General features: G+C 37.5%; 1 protein-coding gene across 10 annotated transcripts in view; it reads left to right on the forward strand.

Moving 5' to 3' along the window:
* Window positions 1-25,376, forward strand: part of SLIT2 (slit guidance ligand 2) — a 324,610-nt gene that overhangs the window by 184,600 nt on the left and 114,634 nt on the right. For all 10 annotated transcript variants that reach the window (XM_045834199.1, XM_045834202.1, XM_045834201.1 and 7 more), the window contains exons 5-7: window positions 6,373-6,444; window positions 18,550-18,621; window positions 24,210-24,281. In XM_045834199.1, coding sequence (XP_045690155.1) covers window positions 6,373-6,444; window positions 18,550-18,621; window positions 24,210-24,281 — 216 coding nt within the window. The remainder of the gene's footprint in view (window positions 1-6,372; window positions 6,445-18,549; window positions 18,622-24,209; window positions 24,282-25,376) is intronic.

Consider the following 25,376-nt stretch of genomic DNA (forward strand, 5'->3'; position numbering starts at 1 on the left):
ACTAATCCTAGTGGAAAGTTTGTACATATGGGCGGGCCATCTTCAGTCATTTCCCCCACCCCCCACCCTCACCCGTATGCGTGCAGTTCATGTTAGATCCCACATGTATGTGAGCTCATACAGCTTTTACAGTATTTGTCTTTCTCTTTCTGACTTTTTTCACTTAGCATGATGCCCTCATGGCCCATCCATGTTGTCCCAAATGGCAGAATTTCTTCTTTTCATATGGGGTAGAGCAAAAGTAGGTTTACAGTTGTTTTTATGGAAAATAATACATTAATTAAAACATATTAATACAAGGTTAAACTCTGTTTCCTGTATTCACAACTGTAAACCTACTTTTGCCTCACCCTGCATAGCTATTATTTCATTGGATCTTTCTCATTTTGCATATTTCCGTATCTACTACATTTTTTACCACTCATTCATTCACTGATGGAAACTTAGGCTGTTTCTATGTCACTGTAAGTAATGCGACAGTGACCATGGACTTGCAGGTATCTCTTCAAGATGCTGTTCTCCACAGTGGCTGCACCAGATTGCATTCCCACAAAGAGGAGGGCACAAGGGTTCCCTTCCTCACATCCTTAGCAACGCGTCTTATTTCTTGTCATTTCGACAGTAGCCATTCCAACAGGTGTGGGTGATATCTCGTTGTGGTTTTAGTTTGCACGTGATTTGGGTAGTGGTATTTAACATTTTTTTCATAGACCTGTTGGCCATTTGTGTTCCTTCTTTGAAGAACATTGTATTTAGTGTCTCTGCCTATTTTTCATCGGATCGTGTAATGAGTTTTGCTATTGGAACTGCATGTGTGCATTATGTATTTTGGATAGTAAGTGCTTGTCAGATATATGCTTTGCAAATATTTTTTTCTCATTCTGTAGATTGGCATTCATTTTGTTGATGGTTTGCTTTGCTGTACAGAACCTTTTAGGTTTGATGTAGTCTGCTTTTCTATGTTTGCTTTCATAGTCTTTGCTTTTGGTGCCAAATCTGAGAAATTGAGAAATTGTTGCTAAGGCTGATGTCGAAGAGCTTACACCTTACATTTTCCTCTAGGAGCTTTATGGTTTCAGGTCATGTGTTCAAGTCTTTAGTCCGTGTTGAGTTATTTTTTGTGTATTACGTAAAATAGGTTCCAGTTTCATTCTTTTTTTATGTGGCTCTCTAGTTTTCCCAACATCATTTATTGAAGAGCTGTCCTTTCACTATGTTTTTGGAAACTTTGTCTTAAATTAATTGACCATATATGCACAGGTTTACTTCTGGGCACACTCTTCCATTCCATTGGTTTATGAGTCTATTTTTAATGCCAATGCCATACTGTTTTGATTATTATAGTTTTGTAATATAGATTCGAGGAGCATGATGCCTCCAACTTTGTTCTTCTTTCTCAGGATTTCTTTGGGTATTCAGGGTCATTTTTGGTTTAGAATGGTTTGGTCTATTTCTATGAAAAATACCATGGAATTTTGGTAAGGGTTACACTGAATATGTAGATCACTTTAGGTAATATGGACATTTTAACAATATTAATTCTAATAATCCATGAGCCCACAGTGTCTTCCCATATTTGTGTACAAAATATCCCCAAACCAATGTAGTCTTCAGTGCCAGCTTTCTAATTATCGCGCTTGTCTTCCCCAAATACTGTCCGCTTTTTGAATTTTGTTATTCCTTTAATCAGAAAATTTAAGTGGTTTCAAGCTCTTCCCAAGATGAAAGTAGGCTTAACTTACATTAAAGACCTTATAGTTGGACCTGAGCCCAACTCTCACCTTCATCACTTAACGTTCACGGAGGAGAATTTCCTAGGTCGCTGGAGAGCCCCTGTTTTCCTCCACCAGCTCGGCCCAATAGGACCTCTCTGCTCATTGTCTCCACCTGCTCTGGAAGTCCATTTCCAGTTTAATGTCCCTAAAAACCAACGCCAGTCAAGTCACTTCCCTACTTTGGAACACGTTTTTACACTCTAGTGCCTGGCGATGTAATTACAGACTCTCCTTGGCAACTCCATCCCGCGCTAACTCAGTAGTTCTGACTCATTCCTTTCTTTCCACATGGTCCACAGATCACTTCACTCCTGTAAGTTAAGTTTCCCGTTTTCTGCTGTAATCTTCAAGGAACAAAGCAGACACACTCAGCGGTACATAACATTTCCTACTGGGATAATTGTAACATGTGATCAATGCCTGTAGAGTGCTCACAATGTGCCAGGTATTTTTTGAGCATTTTTAAAAGTATGAATTCATTGAATCTACCTAACAGTCCTATGAGGTAGACACGATTATGGCTCCGTTTTCCAGAGGAAGGAAGTAAAGCACAGAAAGGGTGAGCGATTTTCCCAAGGTCTCATGGTTAATAAATGGCAGGGCTAGAATTTAATCTCAGATAGTCTAGGTCTGCAGTCTATGCTCTTAAGTCCTCTGGCATGCTGCCTGTCTCCTTGGGTTTCCTCCACCTACCACCCCTTCCCCAACACTGGAGGCTGAGAATTGTGGAGCCCAGTCATTTTCATTAAGGTTCAGAAAGATCCCATTCTATTTTGAAAGGGGCTCAAATCAATCAAGCCTCCAATGACTCTTAAATTTCTGATTTCCGAGATCACCTTTCTCAAGTATCATTCATATTCTACTTATCATATATTCTCTTTGCTGTCATCAAACTATGTGATAGACGAGTATATCACATCTCTCTAACTAGGTGGAAAAATGTCCCAACAAACTCATAATGGGCACTGCAACTTGCTCTTCTGATTTCCCAGTTTTGTGTGCAGTCCCCCTAATCTGAGTTCGAAGCCACTTCTGTCTGCTCTCTCTTGCCTAATCCATATTCACACACACTTCACTTCTGAGTGTTGGTTCTTCATGAGTGCCTGATACCACTCTTAATCTTCTCCACCTTGTCTATCTCTACAGTGAGACATACCTCCTCTGTCAATTGCCCCAGGGTGAGCCAGAAATGTGCTCATGGTTGTCATATTGCTTGAGAATCCCACAACCCTTCTCCAGCTAGCACAGGAATCTTGCCTGTGGTCCTCTGAACTCGAGTCTTTGACCCCAGGTATCCATTGCCAGTTTAATGTGTCGAGAGAAGAGCCTCTGTCCTGCTCCTGCTGACTACCCTTCCCTCCCCACTACTGTCTGCTGAAATGAGAAGTCACTCCTTAATTGGTATCAAAACGTCTGCTTAGCACACCGTTGACTTGTCCTTCTGACCTCATCTCCTGTTACTGCACTACTTATGTTACACCTCCTGAACAAACAGACTAAGAGCTACTCCCATAAAACATTGTTTTTCCACTTCTGTGTTCTTTCTTCTGCAATCTATTTCACTAGAAGTGCTGTTCTACCCTGCCTTCCATCTTTATATTGAGACCCATTCACATTACCTTTCTTCTTACTCTGTTTTCTCCCTTTTTAGACTGGGGATAATTTGATGAATCTCCCATTTAGCCTTCTGTTTGGCTACTAGCATCATCTGCTTTATTAAATTTGAAAATTTCTGAAACCAGAAAATGGGCCTTACACAGCTCAGTAATTCTTGCAGCATCAGCAGGGCCTTCCCTAGATCAGACATTAAGTGAATATATGTTGGGTTAAAATAACTGCTAATCCCCACTTCATTACATGCAGAAAATGTGAGTCATTGTTCTCCCGCAGTCTTACCCACCATTTGGCAAATGACAGAAATCAGAGGCTAGGATGAGTCGAGAAAAATGCCTTCTAAGTTCTGGGCCACAGGAAGGACATGTTGAAATTAAGTAACTCCTGATATCACCTTTAAAAATCCCCAAATCTGGACTCAATATTTCTCTGTATTCTATACATTTACTTTAGCAACCTGTCTCATTGTTCAGCACTAATATCTAACATCTCTGAAGGTTAGTTTCCTTGCATGGAAAACTGAGATAATAATAACTACGAGATGGTTATGGAGAATAAAGGAACTACAGATCAAAAATGATAATATGTTATTTCTTAAAATTAACTGTGGAATACAGTATAGGCTGAAAATGTGTTCAGTGTCTTCCTCTTCTCATGGGCAGCCACGGCCCCCTTAACTGATGGGGCCTGGAACCCACAACAGGCGTCGTCTGCCAGAGCGGGCTGGGCACAGGGCAGAGAAAGGGTCCTTGGGAAGGGATGGATTCAGGGGGCTGCTGCACTTAAACCACTGATCTGAAGGGAGTAAGGAGCCTCTGAGATGGACAGTCACTCACTTTCTTGTAAAAAGAAAAGATTGCTAAGTGTTAGCAGAATAAAACCCTTCCATGCCCCAGGATTCTGCCTACGGTGACTGAAATCAGATCCAGAAGGAGCAGTGTTCTGACTGCATCGCGTGGATCCTCAGCGATGTCTCTGTGAGCCTCATAAACTATTCCCCTGACTTGCCTCCCACGCCACCGTCTCCCCGTTTGAGACCATGACTCGAGAATAAACCGTGCCTAGAATCTGAGCAGGGCCGAGCCTGCAGGTGTTGAAGGGGGCTCCAGCGGGCTGCAGGGAAAGACGGCACAGTCTGGGAAGCAGGCAAGGTCTGAAGAAAACTTCTCTGCCCTTTGTATTTACCCACACAATCTCTAAAGCCACCGTCATCTTAGAAGAAGCAGAAAAAAAAACTGAGGGATAAGAAAACAGTGAATCAACTGTGACACAACAGTGTAAACACTACTGTTAGTTTTCAGGGGGCGTTATAGATTCAAATTTGCTCGAATTCAACCTTCCATCCCTCTTCCTGTCTTTATTACTTTGTGATTTTTTTTTCTTTCTCCAGCATCTTCTCCTTGCGTGGTAGCCTCCTTTGAGCACTGTTTCTAGTATCGAGCCTTTTAAATGTATGCTGTTAACTTTTCTTAACCCTTTGTTCTTAAACAAAGGAAGGAAGTCAGTCTCAATTGATGACAAGCTGCACAAATAAGCACTTTTTAAGGAAATGAAGTTTTATTATTCTTAGGGATACACCAAAACTGCTGTGAGCAGTAACAGAGCTCCAGTGCTTAGGAAATGGATGGCTGCCTTAATGTCCACATAAGCGCATATTACAGATTTACTGTTAGAAATAATATATGTGTTTGCTTTTTTCCCCCTAAAGACCTTTGCTCTTTAAATAGACTGACATTTACTTCTTTACAATTAGCAAACTTTTTTTTTTGTTTAAACACTGAGGATATTGAAATATAAATGCAACCCTTTGTTGTTTAAACCTTAATGTTAATGAGGTCAAGGCCACACACTAAATCTTTCTAGCTGCCAGTTGCCCCTGTTGCGTGGCCATAAGCGTGTGAATGACTAGCTCGGGACGCAAGAAGCATTAGGGGAGAGGATGGGGAAGAATCCGTCCAGGGCGCCTCCGTCTAATTGGAAAACGGCCCTGTCTTCATCAGCCATGGCTCCTGGGTTAGTAGCTTCGTTTTCCTTTGTGAGCATCAGTTACCTGAGAATTCTAATGATACTTTTAGCACCGTCACGATTACTTTAGTCATTTATTTATGTGATATTTCACCTTTCCACCGTGCCGTCGTGCCACTTACAACGAGGTGAGCATGTTCTGTTTTCAGCGGCATTTTTCATTGTGTAGGTCCTACTAGTTAAGGCTAATAATATGGTGTGAGCACATGGAATTGCATGTGAAGTCCGAAGGAAAAAATAATGATCCGTTTCATGAGATGAGTGATTTTTACTAACTTCTCATTCCAACTCTAAAGGTGCTTTACCCCCTTGATTAAAATGTATTTCTCAATTAAATTAAAATGCAAATATAGACAGGCTGTGTTTATGGTCATAAGAGAGTTATTTAAAGAAGGTTTTAATTCAACCTGCTGATAATATTTCATGCGGGAACTGTTGGTTTTACTGTTGGCTTAGTACTGCCATGTTCCATTTTCAAGATTACTTACAAGTGCTGTGGAAACTTAATCACATGCCCACATTTTATCAGTTTTTGCTCTCTCTTTAGGAGGTTGAAGCAGACTGCTTTCCTATATCCTTTGTAAGTTATGTCAGTGATGCAGAAATACTGGTACTAAAACTGTAGAACCCCTTGAAACTTAGTTATGAAAACGTTGCTATTTGTTTTAAATAAATATTTTATTGCACAGAATTGAATCCACTCTTACATTTAGGAGAACCACGTTCTCTACTTTATCATGAAATTAAAGATCTGTAAAAGTACTTCAAGAAACCATTAGTTAATTTATACTGGAAATAGAAAGTATTTGTATTAGAAAATGCATCTATTGCTATGGATTTTATTAGGATCCTTTTAGTACTTTTTAGAAGTCCAGTATTCTATCACTTCTCAAGCCCATTGACTAAAATAATTTTGAATACTTTGTAGTTTGATCTTATTCTTTTTTGTTATTTTTAGAGATCTCAGTGAAAACCAAATTCAGGCAATTCCAAGGAAGGCTTTCCGCGGAGCAGTTGACATTAAAAATCTGTAAGTATCTTTTTAAAATGTATACTGTCTTTTTAAAGCTACCCGGTTTTAAAGTTGAATTCATATTAAAGAAAAGATAATAAAAAGTGGTAAGAGCCGCATGCATCTTTATGCTTGATTAGAAGAGCTTGTAAGAGTAAGGTCTGTCTTGTTTTCACGAGCTGTCTTGAAGGCATTCTCATTTAGAAGGCGCCTGGAATCTGGACCGGTGATCAAATTCATTCTTCAAACCCTGTGATTAATCTTGTTAAATCAAAGGAATTGATTTGATTAAAAGGTAGTTTCAATGTATTTTCTGCCTTTTCCTGTCAGCTCATTTCAATATCTCCCTTTTCAGTTGTTATTGGTGTTTATTAGATATGCAGAATATAAACTATTTTTTCTGAAAGAGTAGATAATATTTTCTCTTTAAATGTGCCTGTAGGCTAGAGCCATAGCTTTTCAAAATAGCTTTTAGATCAGCATTTTCATTAAATCCCAGCAATGTGAGAGTGAGAAAATTATTCCTTTCCTTTTGTGTGAATATTTTTTTCTTCTATTTTTCTTCATATATTTATGAAAAATATATGTATAATCTTATTCAAAAAAAGAAAGAAGAGAAAGAAAACTTTCTGTATTTTTCCTCGCTAAATCTTGAATCCGTAGTCTTGTGTAGAAGTGTTTATTGTCAATGAGGTAGTTCTGCAAGTACGTGTCAGATTTAAAATCTCAGTGACAGTACTAATATTGTGGGTGTATATTTTTTATAAATTCTAAGTATTATCCTTTGAAAATGATGGGTTTTGATGGACTGTGAAAGCTAGAGCATAAACCGTTTTCCTTATCCTTTACTTCAGTTCGAAATGTGGGGGGAGGAAGGCCGCCGAGTGCTGAGATTAACTATCAGGAATTCAGTAACTTTTGGCTGGTAATAAACAGGGCAGGGACTTTGTCAAGAATTAACTTACATTCAGAATTCGCCATGGTCGGGTCCAAGACTATTTTTTCAGTAGCCACAGTGAGACAGATGTTTTCCCTCGTCAAAGAGGACGACTGAAAAGCTATTAGTTTGGGCCTTTGTGTCTTCTTTTCGATGCAAATGGTTTTTGTTTTAAATTTGTACTTTCTAAAGGTACAAAAACAGGGAAAAGACAGGCTTCTAGATGTGACTGTGCAGAGGCATGAAAATCTGGCCCTAGGTTATTATGAGTGTTCACATAGTCAGAGGAATTTATTTGCTTCCGTTGTGTCTTCTTGAGCTAGAGCTCAGGGAAGTCTTCAGGTAGATTCTGAGAGGTAGCGTGTTCCAAACGGCCTTTGCAGCTTGTATTTGATCAGAACAATACAAGGACCCCATGCAGGCAGCACCTACTCGAGTTGCCAACCTGTCACCATAAAAGGAGAGTACCGGCTACAGTTGACCACCCTTTGGGAATGCACTTACGATTTTACCATAGCATTACCACTAAATCCTTATAACAGGTGGCTTGTACTTCTTAGGAAAGATATTCAGGGAATCGAAGTCTATAAGTAATCCTTCTGCTGAATTTAAGGATGCATTTGGGAACAGGATACCAGTCATGGTGACATTCTTCCTTATGCTCTCTTCATTTAACCTTAAAAAATTGGGATTTATAAGTTCAGAGATAAAAAAAAAAGTGAGAAGGCAGCCAGTGTACTGAAAGGAATGCATTATTGACTTAGCAGGATTTTAAGAAATCTTTTCCCCACATGCATTATTTCATCCCCAAAGTTTAAGGCAGTTATTATATATACAGTGAGAAGAGGTTAGGGCTGAAATCTTAGAATCATTTGCTATTTATTGGATTTGTAGCTGTGATAAACCAGTAAACTTCCCTGAGCCTTCGTTTTCACTTTTAGAAAATGACTGTAATAATTGCTTGGGTTTGTTGTGGGTATTAGGGGAAGAAGATACGTAAAAGAACTTAAAACAGTAAAATGCTATGAAATTAGAGTGCATTTCATTCTGCAAGGATTCACTAACCAACTGCTGAAAGTTAGCTTTGGAAAAGGTAGGGTAAGAAGACAGAAAAGCAGGACATAAAGTAATTTGCAATTTAGGAGTGGATAAGGAAGACCAATGTCTATCGTGGGTCCTTTAGACGTGGAGCTACAAATGGAAAGAGAAAATATCTCAGGAAGTACTAAGTGAGTAACACACGACTCTGACATTAAGTGCTGTATTGGTATTGGCATTGTGGAAAGAAAGAGATAAAAAGGATCACTTGAAGTCATCAGGGAGTTCTGAAGGGAAGAGTTTCTAGGAGGAAATAGAAAAGAATCTTCTAACAGGTTGCTTTGTATTGAGGAAGTGAGAATTCATTAAAGAGGAGGAACAAATATAGAATTCATTCCCATGACTGCCTTCCGTGGAACAATGGGAAAGACCATTAGAGCAACACTGAAATACCACAGTGCATTTTGGGTTTATTTAATTTATTAGGATCATAGCTACAATTTTATAGAATTTTACTGTGAAAAGGCATTTTTTCTGTAATTAAAAAATAGTTCATGCCCTGACTGTTGTGGCTCAGTTGGTTGGGCATTACCCTGCAGACCAAACGGTGGCTAGTTTGATTCCTGGGCTGCGCACATGCCTGGGTTGCGGGCCCATCAGTATTTCTCTCTTGTATTGATGTTTCGCTGCCTCTCTTTCTTCCTCCATTCCCTCTCTATGAAAATAAACTAAGTCTTAAAAAATCATTCAAACTATATTGTTTAAAAACTGTCTAATTTTATGGGCCTTTGTGTAAAGTTTAGTTTTCTCATTGAAAGTTAAAAATATATCTGGTAGAATATATTTAATCTGAGGGTAAATTTTAATTCACATTATTATTAAACGGGTATCCACAAGCCACCAAATAATAACTCAATAGAAGTTCACAAATAGTCGCATATTTAATATTATTACGTGTTCAGTGTGAGAAGGAGAGGTACAGTGCTGGGTCCTGTTTGCCCTCCAGTGGATACATTTACAGTTCAGACAGTCCCGCATGGTGCCGTGATGGCCAGTGTTTCCACCATCCAGAGAGTAAAAGAGGAAAAAGAAGGCCAGACAGAAGAAATATATGCTCAGGTTGTGTCGAGGTGATACTTTTGTATAGCACTGAAAGCCAATCTGATGCACTGTAAGGGGCGTATTGTATTAACCACATTCAGACCTCATTCAGAGCGAGTTCCAGTTATCAGGAGACTTTCACGCGGCGGACTTGCTTTAATCATGTGGATTGGCTAAATGTGCTCACGGCAGCATCCTGACAACATGAAATTGATGCTGTGTAAATTTTTGCAAATTTGCAGATCTTATTCCTCTTCCTTCCGGCAAGCCACACAGAAATTATGCTAGACAGATGGACATTTATCTTGCTCTTAATCATCTCCAGGGTGGACTTCCCATAACTTTTTCCTCCTCTCTATTAATTTCTTAACCAGATTAAAACTCTTTATATCTTTTTTGTTCCCTCGTTTTATTCAGCTGCAATTGAAACCACTTTCATATTCCTTAAATTTTAGATGGTAAGATCCTCGAATAGCAAGATTGTATTAAAGTATCAACTAAATTATAGTGTTTATGATATTCACTGGCAACACTTTTCCTGAGGATTTCCATCCGTGTTTCCAAACTACCCAATCAAGTATGAATTCAAGTATTGGTACCATATCATTACCAACTGATGCCTCACCAAAACGATAATCAATGTTTATGCCACTTTTCTTTATAAACTTTGCATATATTTTATATATTTAACACGAATGCAGTAAAACCTTTTCTGCCTTCTGACCAAATCTTGAACAAAGACATGTTACATTGTGCCAGTGTTTTTTTAAAACACAGATTTATGAAGTATTTCCATTTAATTGAATAAATTAGGAGAATATTCAAATTAAACCTTTCTTTATTGCTGAGGCTTGCAAGCTTAATCTCTAAACATGTCCTTTATGAGTATAAAAATCCTCCAAAAGTCTCTTGTGTTTATGAGAAGCCATACCAAGTCATAGTTATCCCAGGATTTAAATGAAAACATATTCAAATATATGAACTTAAAAATAAAGTAGATGGCACGTTGTTATTCATATCACAAAAGCAAATTCCAATATACTTTTACCATTAGCTTCTTCACTGAGCTCAAGATCGATACTTAAAATAATTAAATTCCAACAGCATTATTTTAGATATACTGTATAATATAAATCACACTTGCTTTTTTTCTAATTCCATTTTGCAGTACATCCTCAAATGTACTCTATGTTCTTGTCAAACTTTACTTTTTACTGTTCACAAATAAATACAATCCTTTCCACTTACTTGCATTATCCCCAACCCCTTCACCCTACATCTGTTCTGAGCCTTACCATCCCTTCCAGAAAACTGCCTCCTGGTAAAAAGTAGGTTAGGGAAAATACTATATTTATTTTTTTTAAATATACATCCATGTGTAGACAAAGGCTTAAATTAAAGAGGATCTGGCTTTGTTCTGTCTATCTGACTAAATCATGGTGTCATTTGAGAAAGAGGTATGTACGGCCATGTCTTTTTAGGAAACAGATCACCCACTTTGGGTTGCGATGATAACTGGTAATAAGAAGATTCAGCCAGCAGGAGAATTCATCTCCATGTTGTTATTATGCATTTTTCTATACAAATGCAAGACTTACTTTACCTTTGTCACATAATTTAAGTCATAATTGCAAAATGTCTACAGTAATCAGCTCGTTTTCATGTTTAGTTCTCAACATTTCTTATCATCCTTACAACTTATTGCATACTTACCATAAAAATAAAATCCATTGGTGTTGAATTTAAGTTGTAACTCTTAGTGGCCCTGGCTTTTTCTTGAGTGTTTTTAGTCAGATGAGGCTGCAGAGACTTTGAAGGGGAGGCTGGTTCCTTACTCAAGGGGCCTGCTGTCATCCTCAGTATCGGATTCAGTACCACGGGTCTTCACTTGGACATAGAACCTCCAGAACAAACCTGTGGAGGTGACCCTTCATCTGGATAGATAGTAAATTAAGTGGAGTCTCATACTATGAGGACGAGAACTCCCCTTAACATCCAGAAGGCTGTCTTAAGAGGTAACCAGCGGTTGTCCTGGTCTTTGAGTGTAACATAATAGGTCAGGAAGGTGCCTGAAGCACCTTGGGAACTGTCCGTGGTCCTGCAATGTGCCTGGTTTGTACTCACTCTAAAACCACACTGAACTGTGGTAATCCCCAACAACAGCGGCCAAGTTTGCTACCCGTAGCCTCTCCAGCTTTGCATTTTGCTTTGTCACCACGGTGCCTTAGTGGTATTTTGTCAGTGATGGCCTTCCATCACGTAAAAACGAATCTATACAATCTTCATAAGTACTTATCAGAATAAAATGAAACAAACCACAAGAACATTTGATTACATGGGAATCCACATATACACAAAATAGGAATTGGCATGATTTTGCTGTGGCTTCCATGTTGTCCCCAAGACACGACAGATCTTAAGGTCTCTTGCTTCCCCAACACTAAACGCCTCACTTTGCTACCTCTGTTCTATTATAATTGCCTGCTAATTGAATTTTGATCCGCAATTATGTTTTCATTAGAAAATTTTTCATTCTTGTTTATTGTATAACTGTCGTCCCAGTGTTTCCTCCTTTGCCCTCCTCTGTCTAGCCCAGCCCCCACTTAACAAAGCATTATTTTTTATCCCATCACTACCTGATTCAAAATCATTCTGTTTTAAAAAAAAACATCTTTTGTTATAGGCACTGTGGCAAAGAATGTAGAATATTGTCATAGTTCTACAGGGTCTACAGGGATATTGACTTTTCCCTGAGACGGCAGTGATTGTTATTAAATGTCATAGCATCGAGTATGCTGAGCTACTCTGACTGGTCACGATGTTCTGACTTCACGCAGTTTCTTAGCCCCCGCCCCACTCACTTAGCCTGCACACAAGCCCTTTGCTCAAGGCCGCATGGCCTCGCTCTGGGAACATTGACTGTAAATGTTGTAGAGCCTCTCCTTACAACCGTTCTTTCACCATTCCACTCTCCGTCATAAAGAATACTGTTTTTATTGTTGGCCTTTCTGAATTCTACCAATTTTTTTAAGGACTGGGTTTTTTCCTACCCTCACCCATAATTACTTCAGCTTATGGTATTCTCTTTCTTCTTGAATGTTTTTAGCATTCTTCATTTACTGGCTTCTTTCTTAACAATTGGCCATCAGAGATTTAATTGAAACCCCCATTTGCAGAAGGAATAGCTCCTGAATCTGTTACCCTAGCCATTTGTGTATTGAGTAGGGGATTCAGATATATGTAAATTTAAATTGAGTCATGATTTTACCAACCATTTACTACCTACTTTGAATAAGTTCTTGAAATCCGTGAGCCTCATTTTCTCATTTATAAAATCAAGATGATAAAACTTACCTTTTAATGAAGGTGTAATGAGGACTAATGAGATGGCATATATACAGGCTCTGCCAATGGCTATGCATTCAGTAAATGCCCTTGTTGTACATCTGGTCCTGGGCAAAGCATTTTTGGCAACGTTTGGTCTATGCCAGTGGTCCTTGATATTCAGTACTGATCAACTTGCCCATGCTTAGAAAATGTCTCTGGGTTCAAATAACCGATAAAATTTATTTCTACTTTTACCTTATATGATTAATACATTAAAACACTATCATGTTTAATTGGTCCACTAATTCCATTGTGCCAATGTTGCAATAATAACCCTTCTTGCCTTGGTAGCCTAGCTGGTCATGGCACACGGGGCTAGGTCAGCGATTTTCAACAGATGTGCCATGAGATTTTTTTTAAAATTTTAATTGTTGTTCAAGTAGAGTTTTCTGCCTTTTACTCCCATCCCAGCCCATGCCCCAGCCCTCCCCACCTCCCTCCCATTCCCCCCTCCCTCTTGTTTTTGTCCATGTGTCCTGTATGCTTGTTCCTGCAGACCCTTCCCCTTTCCCCCTGAAATTCCCTCCCCTCTCCCCTCTGGTCACTAATCAACAAAACAAACAAACAAGCAAAATATAACCAAAGACACTGAAATAGAGAACAGGCTGACATGAGATTTTCTAAATATGTAATACCTATTTAGTCAAGAGCTTTTCCCTTAGATTCTCAAAATAAAAAATGACAACAGCCAACACAACAATAGCTGTTTGGTGTGAATGAATTTTAAAAATACCTAATTTTTTGTCAGACTGTCAAAAAGTATGTTTTTTGGTATGCCACAGAAATTTTAGTGCCTGTAATTAGTTTGTGTGCCATGAGATGAAAAAGGTTGAACATCGCTGGGTTAGGCACATGGTTTGGCTTGGCCCAAATGTCTCCATGGATATTTTGAATAGGACCAAATATTGATTAATCATAAGTGTTTACAATTATAGTCAGTTTCAGTTTCTACCATTTTTGATTATTGTGCTTAGGAGTTACCAGAACATGAAGGTCAGCTTAGTTGTCTTTCATCCATTTTCTGTTACCATTACTCCTAAAGGTACCTTTTGCTTCCTCCCAATAAGTTAACTATTGGATATAACTTTATACCATAGATTATTTCAATAAAAACTGAAATTCTGAATTCCTATGAGAAAAATGAAATACTGCTTGAAAGACTGCAAAAGGGTAATTTCCCAAATAATGTAAATTATTTTGCATTTCTCAGACTCGTTCTTATCTTGATTACTCTCTCCACTAATACTCGGGTTAACATGGATGAGCTTTATGCTGAAGTCATTGGTATAGTCACTGCAGCTTCTGTCTAGGCTATTTATTGATATGGCTCAGTTCGTATTACTCTTATGCTTCTATTCATTATAACTCATATCTTGAACTACTTCTTAAGTGATCGTGATTTGTGTAAGATTGGTATCATGAGGCACTCTTATTGATGTGAATTTTGTACATGCAAGGGAAAAGATAGAACACATCATGCCCATATCCTAAACAGCATTTTTTTCTTTTTTTCTTTCTTTGTTTCCAAATAGCAAGATTGTAGTATTCCCTCATAGTGATTGATCCTTATTACTTTGATGCATTTTAAGTCACCTGAATTTTTGAATTTTCTAATCTTACAATAGTAATATATACTAAACTTCTATTTCTTGTAGCTTAAAGAAAACTAGAAAAACAGTTTTTTTCCAAAGCATAGTCATAAGAATTTTATTGAGACATGGAGGGTACCTGCCCACCTTAGAAATTATTAAAGATTTTTTATGTTCAATATTGTTTCAGAGTAAAGAATAGTTCATTATGTTCTAATTCTTTCAAAAATCAATTAGCAATAAGGTATTGTTTGGATGCTGAAATGAAATGCAAATTTTCTTTGGGTAATGAAAAAACTGAGGTTAATTTAGGAAGGGGAATTTTATATGTCTAACTAAACATGTGGTATTCAAACTTTAAAAATTTAAAAAGGAACTCCATGGAAAAAAAAAGTTAAAAGTAACCAAATCCAATGTATCCAACTATATTCCAGGATGCCAAGTTAGCAATATTTTCACTTTTTGTCATTTAATATACCTACTTTAAAATTTTATATTTAGCAACATTACATATTCTCTTTCATACCTAGAATTTATCAAAATCTGAAACTAAGCTAAATTATTTTTAGTGTTAAAGAAAACCAGATCAGCTCTAGAAATTTTATGTTTGTGAGGCACAGAGTTACATTTCTAAGTAAAAACAGAGCACATTGTGTGAGACAAAATTTGGCAGTACTAGGAAAAATTTAAATGGTCATCTAGAGTTATTTCAAAACATCAGAAGAGTAGCTATCACTGAAGACAGAATTATGGAAGGTTAATGCCAAGAGAGATCTTGAAGATTCTCTAATCTTTTTAATATTGTGTATCATGAAATTAAAAGTAAAGCAATTGCATCCAAAGACCCTTACAAAGTAGAACAGCAGTGGACCAGATGGAGAGGGAATCGGGAATTTAAACAGAAAGAGGAGGATTGGAAATAGAAAAATAAAGGGAAGACACACAAGTTTGTGCTAAAACATGTCAGCTGCCAGTCTGAGAAACTACCGATAATACTATCTATACCATTTTCTTCTTCCCAGAAAGTAAGAAAAGTGGTAACTTGCTTCCCCCAGGGAAGTGGCCTCTGGGCCAGGAAAGCATCTGAAAGCTGTGCCTTAGCATCTAGTACCCTATCGTGCAAAGACCAACCAATTCACACCGTGTCCAGCTGAAGACTTGTGACATTACTTTTTGGAGGAGAGACAAAAACAAAAAAACAAGCCACCAACTTCCCTCTTACTAATTCCTTAATTCAGAATAATTTCACGGCACCGTTGGAAATCCCATCTAAACGGGGCAGCCTGTCTCTGAATGTGTGCCCGAAAACAGACCCTCTTCTGTTTACAGAAAGCAGAAGTGCCCAGAGTTTGAGAGGTGGTGGAGAAGGAAGTGAGCCGGCGAGAAAAACGAGGTGCAGAAAAATAGTCCAGAACCCCTGAAATAAATTACTCTTCTGCATAGTTTTGACACTGTTTATCTTGAACCATATGCAGACAAATGGAGGTTTATGCAGAGAGATTTTCTCATGAGTAGTACTGCGGGCACCGCTCCTTTCCATAAACATTCCTTTGAATAGAATGAAATCCACCAATTGATGAAAAAACTGTTCATTCTGATTTTGGTTGGCCTTTCCTATGCCACTTTTTTCATAAAGTAACTTTGTTCTTAGAAGATATGTGCACAGAGGTATGATGGCATTCAGAAAACTTTTAAGGAAACCTCTGGGTTTACGAGAGCCAAGGAGTCTTAATGTTTTAGCACCAATAAAAGCTTGAATTTCTGCTAAGAATCAGAAGCGTGTAACCAGGAGCAATGCTTAAGAGGGGTGAAATTACCAAAGTTTTCAGCAGTGTCTCAACTTCTGGGTAGACAGAAGGTAATCTGCCTTTCAGTCCTTGTAGGACAAGATTTGCTTGAGTGCTTTCTGGCATGCTGAGGCCTCCCCTTTGTGGATAGTGCGCATGATTTAAAAGAAGCTGTGTCAGCACTGATTTATACATTGACAGCTCAGGATATTAAGATATGGGCAAACATACAGCTCACCCTTTTACAGATTAACCTGGAGACTGCATTAGGCAAATTTGATAGCATTAAAAGATTTTGCCAATTTGTCTGGAAACAATTTCTCTTTTGTAGTGTGTCAAGGGTAACACTTCATGCCATTGTACTAATTTAAATGGCTTTGATAAATCGTTCAAGAGGTTAGAGAATAATAGCGTAGATATATATTTAGCACTTTAAAATAAAAGGTTATTAACTTAATTGTTAAATGAATTTAATCTGTAAAAATCAAAAGTGCTCAAGAATGTTAAGTGTTTTCTTGGAACCACCGCAGCCGTATTATATCATGAGGCTTTAAAATCTTCTTAGAAAATAAAATTACACTTCTACATAACTTCCCGAGAAGTAGAAATGCTTTAGGCTATTACAGTAGCATGGTAGCTGTTATTTGGGAAAAACCTTTGTTTATGAAAGCAATAAAATTGCATCATCTCTAAGGTTCACCTTTTTTTATATTGTGGGTCCCAGATGGTAACATTTGCACGACATCAAGGGAGTCTCCTGTATGACTGTGTGCCCTAGAGACCTTCCTAAAAATGAGATGTATTATTGCATGAGACGCTTGCTAGGTACAGTAATTCCAAAGTAAGGAATTCAAAGAGGCCCCTTTAGATTAAATCATTGCACCCTTTCTCAGTAGTTTTGTGAGAGAAACAGCTATTCTACGGGAATGTTTAAACAGTTGTTTTAAGAACAGAACTCGGATATGAATTAGCGCGTTGGGCGAATCCCAAACTGGAAACAAGGTCAAGATTCAATTGTGCTCTGATCTCAGTCCTATCCCTGTACATCTTCGTGTAGAGCTGACAACTCGCCCGATTATTTCATCAAATATTCCACTTCTGTCTCAAGTGAAGCATTAAAATACTTTTTCTTTACTGGCATAATAATATCACAGAGCACCAAGCTACTAGGTTCAAACACTGCTTGTAGGACTGATCGGATTTAGTATTTAGCAGTTCATTTTAACCAAGCAAATTCCTTAGTGTACATAGGAAGTTTTAATTCCAAAAACAAGCAGCCAAAAAAAGCAGGCTTCACCAAGTTCAGCAGCCTTTTTTTTAAAAAATAAAACATTTGAATTTTAACAAATGAGTACTTAAACTACAAAAGAAGATTTATTTGCTTGAATTTCGTGTTATTTAGAAAGAACTGATACAGCTTTGGAACTTTTTACCGTAGATGTAGGTATTGTTTTAATGATGATGCCACAGTATACGCTTTGTAGTGTTTGGGGCTGAAATTGGCATCTTTCGGAAAAGCAAAAATTTTCATTGATTTCCTAATACTTTAAAACCTTACTTCCTGGAGAGTAGTATATAATTTGGGAAGTTCCTTAAGTGAAAAGTGTGCCGTTTTTCCAGTGCAGAGAATTCTCAAATAATGATCAACAGTGCAAATTATGGGAATAGCGAAGCTTCAAATAGAACAACTGCTAGCTTTCTAAAGTGTATTCCTGGTTGGGACTAGCAGCTAGCAGGGGAGATATATGGGACCTCATTTCTCTTCCTTGATTTGGAGTTCTCGAAGGAAAACTGCTTTTAAAAGAAGAAAACCTAAAAGTAGTCTTGCTCTTTCTTGCCAAGGATAGTGAAATTAACATGCAGCTGGGCTTCTCTGATAAATGGATTCTGTTAGGTCACTGAGGGGGTGCCTGTGACATTAAGTGATTTACAGTCCTTTACCTTAATGAAATTGTTTCAGCAAGATGACGCTGAAAGCTCTTAATGGATAGCTTTTCTTGATGTAATGAAATTGCATTCCTATGGCATTTAATATAAGGTGCAGTTATTATTTACAGGAGCTTTCCGAGGGCTGCTATTTGCACAGACAGTCCAGAACAAAAAGAGATTTCAGTGGCGGCACCGGGGCCAGAATGGCTCGTGACATTCCTAAGCAGATGAGTGTATTTGTGAGAGCATTTCAGTTAGCGCAGCCAGGGCTCCCTAGACCCTTCAGGAGACTTCCTTCCCCGTAACCCTGCAAGTCTTCAGCCTTTTACATCTATTCTTCCCCTCTGTTTCGCAGGCAGCTGGATTACAACCAGATCAGCTGTATAGAAGATGGGGCGTTTCGGGCTCTCCGGGATCTGGAAGTGCTGTGAGTATCTCTTCATTCTCTTACTCCTCACCGGAGCCTTGTGTCTGGGGAGTGCTCATGTGGCAGCTTTTCCGCTAGCTTAAAACCTAGTGTCAGCATGGTCTCCTGAAGAGACGCCTTAACTCACGGTGAAAACAAGGACGAGTCCAAATGTGTGTGGAAAACCTCGTGTGTCGTGTCTGTAGGTTTAGATAACACTGTCTATTTAAGAAGCGCACTCAAATGTTTACACATAATGTCCTTGCAGTGGTTTTTTTTCTTATAATAAAATAGTCTCATTCACGGAATTTGTGAGCATTCCTAGAATGGCTAAACATTAGGGTACCATGAGTTGTATAGGAAAAACCATAACAACAGAAAATAAACCTCTGAGTAGCTGATACGTTGATACGGTTTGCAGTTGCTATGGAATAGAAAGAGTTTTTTCTCATTTTAAAACGTCATTTTTAACCAGGTAACTTAACATCGATTTCGTAAGGCCATGTTGAAGGCGATGGTCTAATTTTAATGAGCCGCCCACCGGGCCCATTGAAAGTCCTCAGTACTGACTTGGTCCAGCACTACACAGTGGTTTGGATGGTAACTGGCATCTTCTCCTTTTCCTTGCTGGGCTGACGTGACTGACAAAATGTGTTAGAGACAACCGAGTAACCTCTACAGATCTTTGACTTGGTAACATAATGTAAATTAAATTATTAGTTACAATACAAATGATTTCGATAAAAACTAGAGGTACTAAAAGCCAGTGCAGCCATCTGTACGTTGCTGAGGTTTTTTTTCCAGCAGTCGGAGAGTAGCATTTCCAGCTTTTTAAACATACTTACACATTGCTCCCCCTTATAAAATGTTTTTCTGTGCTCTAATTCATCCTTGACTCTGTTCAGAAATCGAAAACTGAATTACATGTGAAGAAGTTTTGAATGTTGAGTGCAGGTGGTAAAAGTTATCAGGAATCAAAAAATCCTCCGGAAAAAAGAAAGATTCCATTTGCTTTATAAATTCAGTTTGAGGAACAAGATGCAGTTCTGAAAAAAAACGTTTAATGTTTCAGGCAGAATGATGTATTTTAGCAATATCTTCTGTATGATTTTGATTTTGTGAGTAAATGAATAGAATCTCTAGCTGTGTCAGGTGATGTTATTATTTTTAAAGGCTTACGTAAGAATGACTTTAGTGAGACAGACTCTGCCTTGAGGATGCATGCTGTTTTCCACAGCAGGAAAAGTCACCTTTGCTTCTTTTGACAACAGTCTTAACTTTTTATATAGAAAAAAACATTCAAAGTGCTCATCAGACACATTTTAAGGTCACTTTTAAAATTGTGTTCCAGAGCCAGTTTTAACATATGAAACTCACTGATGCTAATAATGCAGAGTCAGATTAATTAGGATAGAACCATGATTTCAAGATGCTAGTCTGATGTCAAGAACGTAGCCCATGCCACTACATTTTGTATGTGAAGAGACCACGGCAGGTCTTATTTAATTCAACAGAGCTGATCGAGTCAAAAAAAAAATTGATGTTAAATCAGTGCTCCTAACTAGAAATACGGATGATACCAGTCATTTTGTGGGAATTTTGCTGAGTATTTTGGATAAATTAAAATTCCATAAAGTATTTTGTTACAGAGTTTAAATAAATATTTGATATGAAATAATTCATATTTAATATATTGAGTTATGTTAAGTACTCTATGGAGAGAATATGAATAATTATATTTATATATTTACATATGTGGAGAAGTGCAGAGAGTGTATTTGACAGAGAAAACCCGCCATGTACCAAGCACTGTGCAGGCATTAAAAACCTTTTACCCTAAAATACAATAACTATTTCTTTGCTTTGTTATAGACAAATATCATTGCTTTCAGAAGCAGCGAATTCATGAATCGTAGTCACCTCATTCATCTTGTATGTTGTGTTAGCAAAATATCTAAAAAGTGACTTCAGAAAGACCTACTGTCATATACACACCCAAGAGTGATGAACAGTTTATGGTCCATGGAATTAAAATCAAAATTGAAACTGTTGAAAAACTTTTGAGGACCTAATATGTAGGTCTCAAAGAATTACATAATGATCAGAGTTTGTCTGCAAAAAATAAATACATAAATAAAATTAGCACATGCTATCAGAAAATATGAATTTCTTTCAAAGTAATTTAAATATTTTATATAAAAATTTTATGAAGTCAAGCACATATTCTTTTAAAATACGTTGATTTTTAAATCCTTATAATTTATATAACCTGGAAAGAAACTGATGAAAAATTTAAGGAAAAATTGGATGAAGTACTGAAAACATTGGAATTTATTAAGCCCAAATATCTTGTTACATAAATCAGAAATTCTCCTATTATAAACATTTGGTCAGGAGCTTTTTGATAAAGTTCACTTCTGAAGGGTTTTAGAAACCAAGTTCTCTGCTTTGCTTATTTTACCAACCATAGCTCTCTTGGATTATATTATTTCATTAAATGGAAATACTGAAGGAACATTAATTTGCATATTACCTTAAGTTTCAGATTCCCAGTGATTTAGATTTTTTAAAAATTTTAATTCCATGAACCGTTTATGAATGTATGTATATACTGAGGCCAAAGAAAAGATGGGAGTAATGACCCAGGGGCACTGATGAAAACTTGGTAGGTCAGGATACATATGAGGTAGAGCAAAGAAAGTTCAAGAAGGTGAAGTTGAGGTAGGTGAAAGAAAGCAGGCAGTTTATCACTTGTATGTTTGTGGCCTTGTTGGGGAATTCTGGTTGGTGGGATTTAGAACTTAACTTTTTTCTGAATATGAAGATACCATGTCAAAAATGACATTGGAAATTAAATCTAGATCCATGTTTTCTCTTTTTTTGTTTTCTGCTAGAATCGGAAATAAAATATATCACTTGAGCTACTGGTTTTAGATGGTTTATTTTTTCTTCTCTGTAGAATGCACACAATTTAATTTAATTGAAACATGATGGTTCATATGCATTAAATATCAGACCAGATCCTATGCCTGGCACTAAGGGAGTAAAAAAAAAATAAATAAGTCAAAATCTAAGTCCAAAAGGGCCTACGTAATTAGCAAGGCTAACGTTTTACATTTACATACCAAGATGTCCTATGTACAAGAATACGTTCTCATTACAAAGAGAAAAATCTTGCCATTGAACACAGAAATAGACTTTTTCATGACCTTAATGTGAACATGTCATCATACTTAAGCAACACGTATTTATTGTCAATTTTTAAGTAAAATTTCATTGGTTCCATGTATCAATATCAATATTGCTTTGCCAACATCAATAAAAAAGAAAAAATCTGATTTAATATATTGAATGAATCTTGTTAAATTACTTTATTCCTCTGTGAAAAAAAATGTCTAGGCTATAAAAAAATACTAAGGTAATTTTTGTCTTCATTTGCATTAAGCAAACTGACATTTGCGAGAAGACTTCAGATTGATAGCTACCAGCTTCGGCATTAAGCGAAATTCTCTTTTGTGTGGAATCTGAAGAAATTATAGTTCCAAATGAATGCATGTATCTGCTGCATTGAGTTACTTTAAATATATATTACCCTCAAAGTCACGTTTTAGTATGCTGTGTCCTCTACAGATTTTTGCTCTATAAAGTCAGCATAAATTTTTAGGGTGGGTAAAAGGGTCACGGGAAAGCAAATCCCTTTGAGAAGCGAAACCTTTTAGTGCAAACGTCAGGATATGTTTTAATGGCGTTTGGAGAAAAAAAAATCTCATTTCACTTGTGTGCATGGAAAATGCTACAGGCACTTAGACAACAGGAGCCGTCCACTTTGGAGCTTTACAGGTCCTTCATAAAGTGGGCTTTTTTTCCGTGTGACTTCATTCAGATCACTTGGATTAGTTCTCATATCATTCAATACGCTGCAACACTGGAGAGTAAAGCGAGTCGGTGCGCGTTCCTGATGTGTAGCCCGAGTGCCCCACTTTACCAAGGAGTTTTGGTTGATCTCTCGACCCCGACCACCCCGCATCCCACCCTTAACAACTGCAGCCACTGACTAGCCTAACTCGGCCTTCCAAATGGGCTAATTGCTTAGCCCAAACGGACTTGGCCCACAGACTCTGAAATAATGGAGTTGGTTGCCAGTATTTAAAAATTAAAAATTGGGAGGATTGATCTCAAAATTTCCAACTCGAGCTTCTCTTGTGAAAAACGGAGGGTTTGGCAGCCTTCCATGACAGCAGCGCCGTAGTCCCTTGGCACTGAGTATTGACACTACAGCAAAGAAGAGCCAGTTTCGCAGGGTTCTCCTCGTTCCCAGCTGTCTGCTGCTCTTCCCCGTCTCTCTTCCCCACTTTATTTTGGTACATCCAGCCTGCTCCTCTGATGTAGGTTCCCTGCCTGGCCCCGGTAGGCAAGAGAATTTGCGACTTCTGATTCAAGCCCTTCTCCGACACCCAAGGTATCCACCTGAACTGTTGATTCCATGTTTTCTGCCTCCTTCAGCACCTTGCACAGCTTAGTCAACAGCCTGCTGTATCTTCTGTCTGCTAGAACCATGTTCTGCCTCCACACCACACTCACACAACCTCGGGATAACGATCTTTGCATTTTCTTCTTGCAACCAGATGTCTCCAAAGGGAGAAAAAAAATTCTCTTCTTATTCTCATTAGCTCTAAGTTTTTGTAACTTGAGTAATTCATCTCACCAGTGGACTGTTCGCTATGCTCATGTAAGTTATATGCCGGATGTATTTTTTATATTTTGCGTTGCCATAAAAATAAGAGCCATTCAGGAAGTATCAGATGAATGAATGTTTAGAGAAGTGGCACTAGAAATGGTAATAACACAACAATGCTTGTTAGGGGAAAAGGAGGAGAAGTTTGGACCAAGCAAGAATCATACTTACTTTTAGCAAAGGTGACCACCTCGGACTTATTCTAGCTTCACGAAACCATGATCAGCACCACATAGCTCTTAAAAAAGGGGCAGTATGTGAGGCTGCACATAAACACTTAGAATATGGTAAGCTTTTAATATACTGCTACAGAATGTCACTCCATGCCCACCCAAGGCAAGCACCAAATATAGATACTGTTCTTACTACTGAATTTCAACAATGGCTAATGTCTACAGGAAATAATAATTAGCAGGACTCTGTCTCAGGACCTAAGAGAAGTGATGTTGTGCTATTGCTATGAGATTTCAGTGGAGCGTTCAAATGTGTTCGTTTACTCATAGACGCTAATTACACACAATACCTCTCCGTGGACGTGTGACCCCTTACTGTTTCTACTGTGACTGTCTTATGCTCATTTATCATATAAACAGACATGCATGCATGTTCACGGCGCATCAAGCAACATGCAAATAGTAATGATACTACAGCCAAGGCCATAAATTTGTAGTAAATATTTGATAAAGCTGAATGCATAGTGATATATTCAAGTACAAAAGTTATTAATCATCTTGTTCTCTATGCCATCTCTACCAGGTAGTTAAAACAACTATTTGTGTAAACATATTCACTAGATGCTTTCTTTATATTCACATATACAATGATTAATATATTTCGTATCTAACATTTTTAACTGTTTTTTTTAATCCTACAGCACTCTCAACAATAACAACATTACCAGACTTTCTGTGGCAAGTTTCAACCATATGCCTAAACTTAGGACTTTGTAAGTAGCCACAATATATATATATAAAGGTCAATCTAATCAATGAAGCATTCCCCTTAAGTACTATTTTTAGTAAGCAAAGGACAAATCATTCATTATGGTGAAGACAAGGGAAACACCAGATTTACTGAAGTTCTAAAGATGGTGTTTGAGTAAATTATTCTGAAAACTCTAAAGCTGTCTTCTAAGTGTTATGTGTTCCGGGAAGTTTGGGGGAGGAAAGTTTACTGCGAGCCGTCGTGGAGGTCAGATTTCATTAAGAAATGGGAGGCCCCGTGATGGGCTGTCAGAAGTGATAAATGGTAAATCTTTATGATTTTATTACTGTATGTCAAGCAGCTCTAATAAAGCTAAACTAGCTCTCCAGCGTTCTTTGTAACATAAAATTACAGCATCACCTTCTAGTGTTTCTGTAATTAAGGTTGTGTCAGCATTTCTATTTAAAAATACCTTTTCAGGGTTGCAGATGGACATTAAAATATTTTAGGTGAATAAAATGGCTCTCCAATAAAATATTTTCTATGGCTATATGTTTTTTCTAATGGAGAAAAAATTAATCGTTAAAGCCCTGGGTGGGGATATTTATTGAAAGCATTTTCAGAGATAAATCTCATTTGAACTCAGTTTCAGAATTAGCTTGACCTAAAAAACTGTATTACATACAGTGTGCGAGAAATAGTGAGAAATGTAACCAAAGCACTGTGCTTCTTGAGAAAGTATGTTTTTAAGTAGGATGCATATATTTATTGGGTTTTCAAAATATTTTTTATTTCATAACAGCTGATAACTAGATATATTACATTCTTTTCTCTTTTTAATAAAAATATATTCAATTGCTGGATATTAATAATTAGGCAATACAAATCTTAATGTCATTTTTTTCTCACATGTAGCTCTCTATGCAATAATCCATCATGATAATATTCTTGGAATATGATTTAGTAAAATAAAAGAATTCTAAAAGTATGCAGACATAACTAAATTTTGTTTTCTTGGGGGCTATCAGATTGGATAATCTGACCAAATTAAGAGCTCAGTTCACTCAAGCTATATTTAATGAAATTGGTTTCTCATCAAAGGTAGTTGATTTTTTTA

Source organism: Phyllostomus hastatus, unplaced genomic scaffold, assembly GCF_019186645.2.
Source record: "Phyllostomus hastatus isolate PE091 unplaced genomic scaffold, TTU_PhHast_1.1 phas_contig_196, whole genome shotgun sequence".
Lineage (NCBI taxonomy): Eukaryota > Metazoa > Chordata > Mammalia > Chiroptera > Phyllostomidae > Phyllostomus > Phyllostomus hastatus.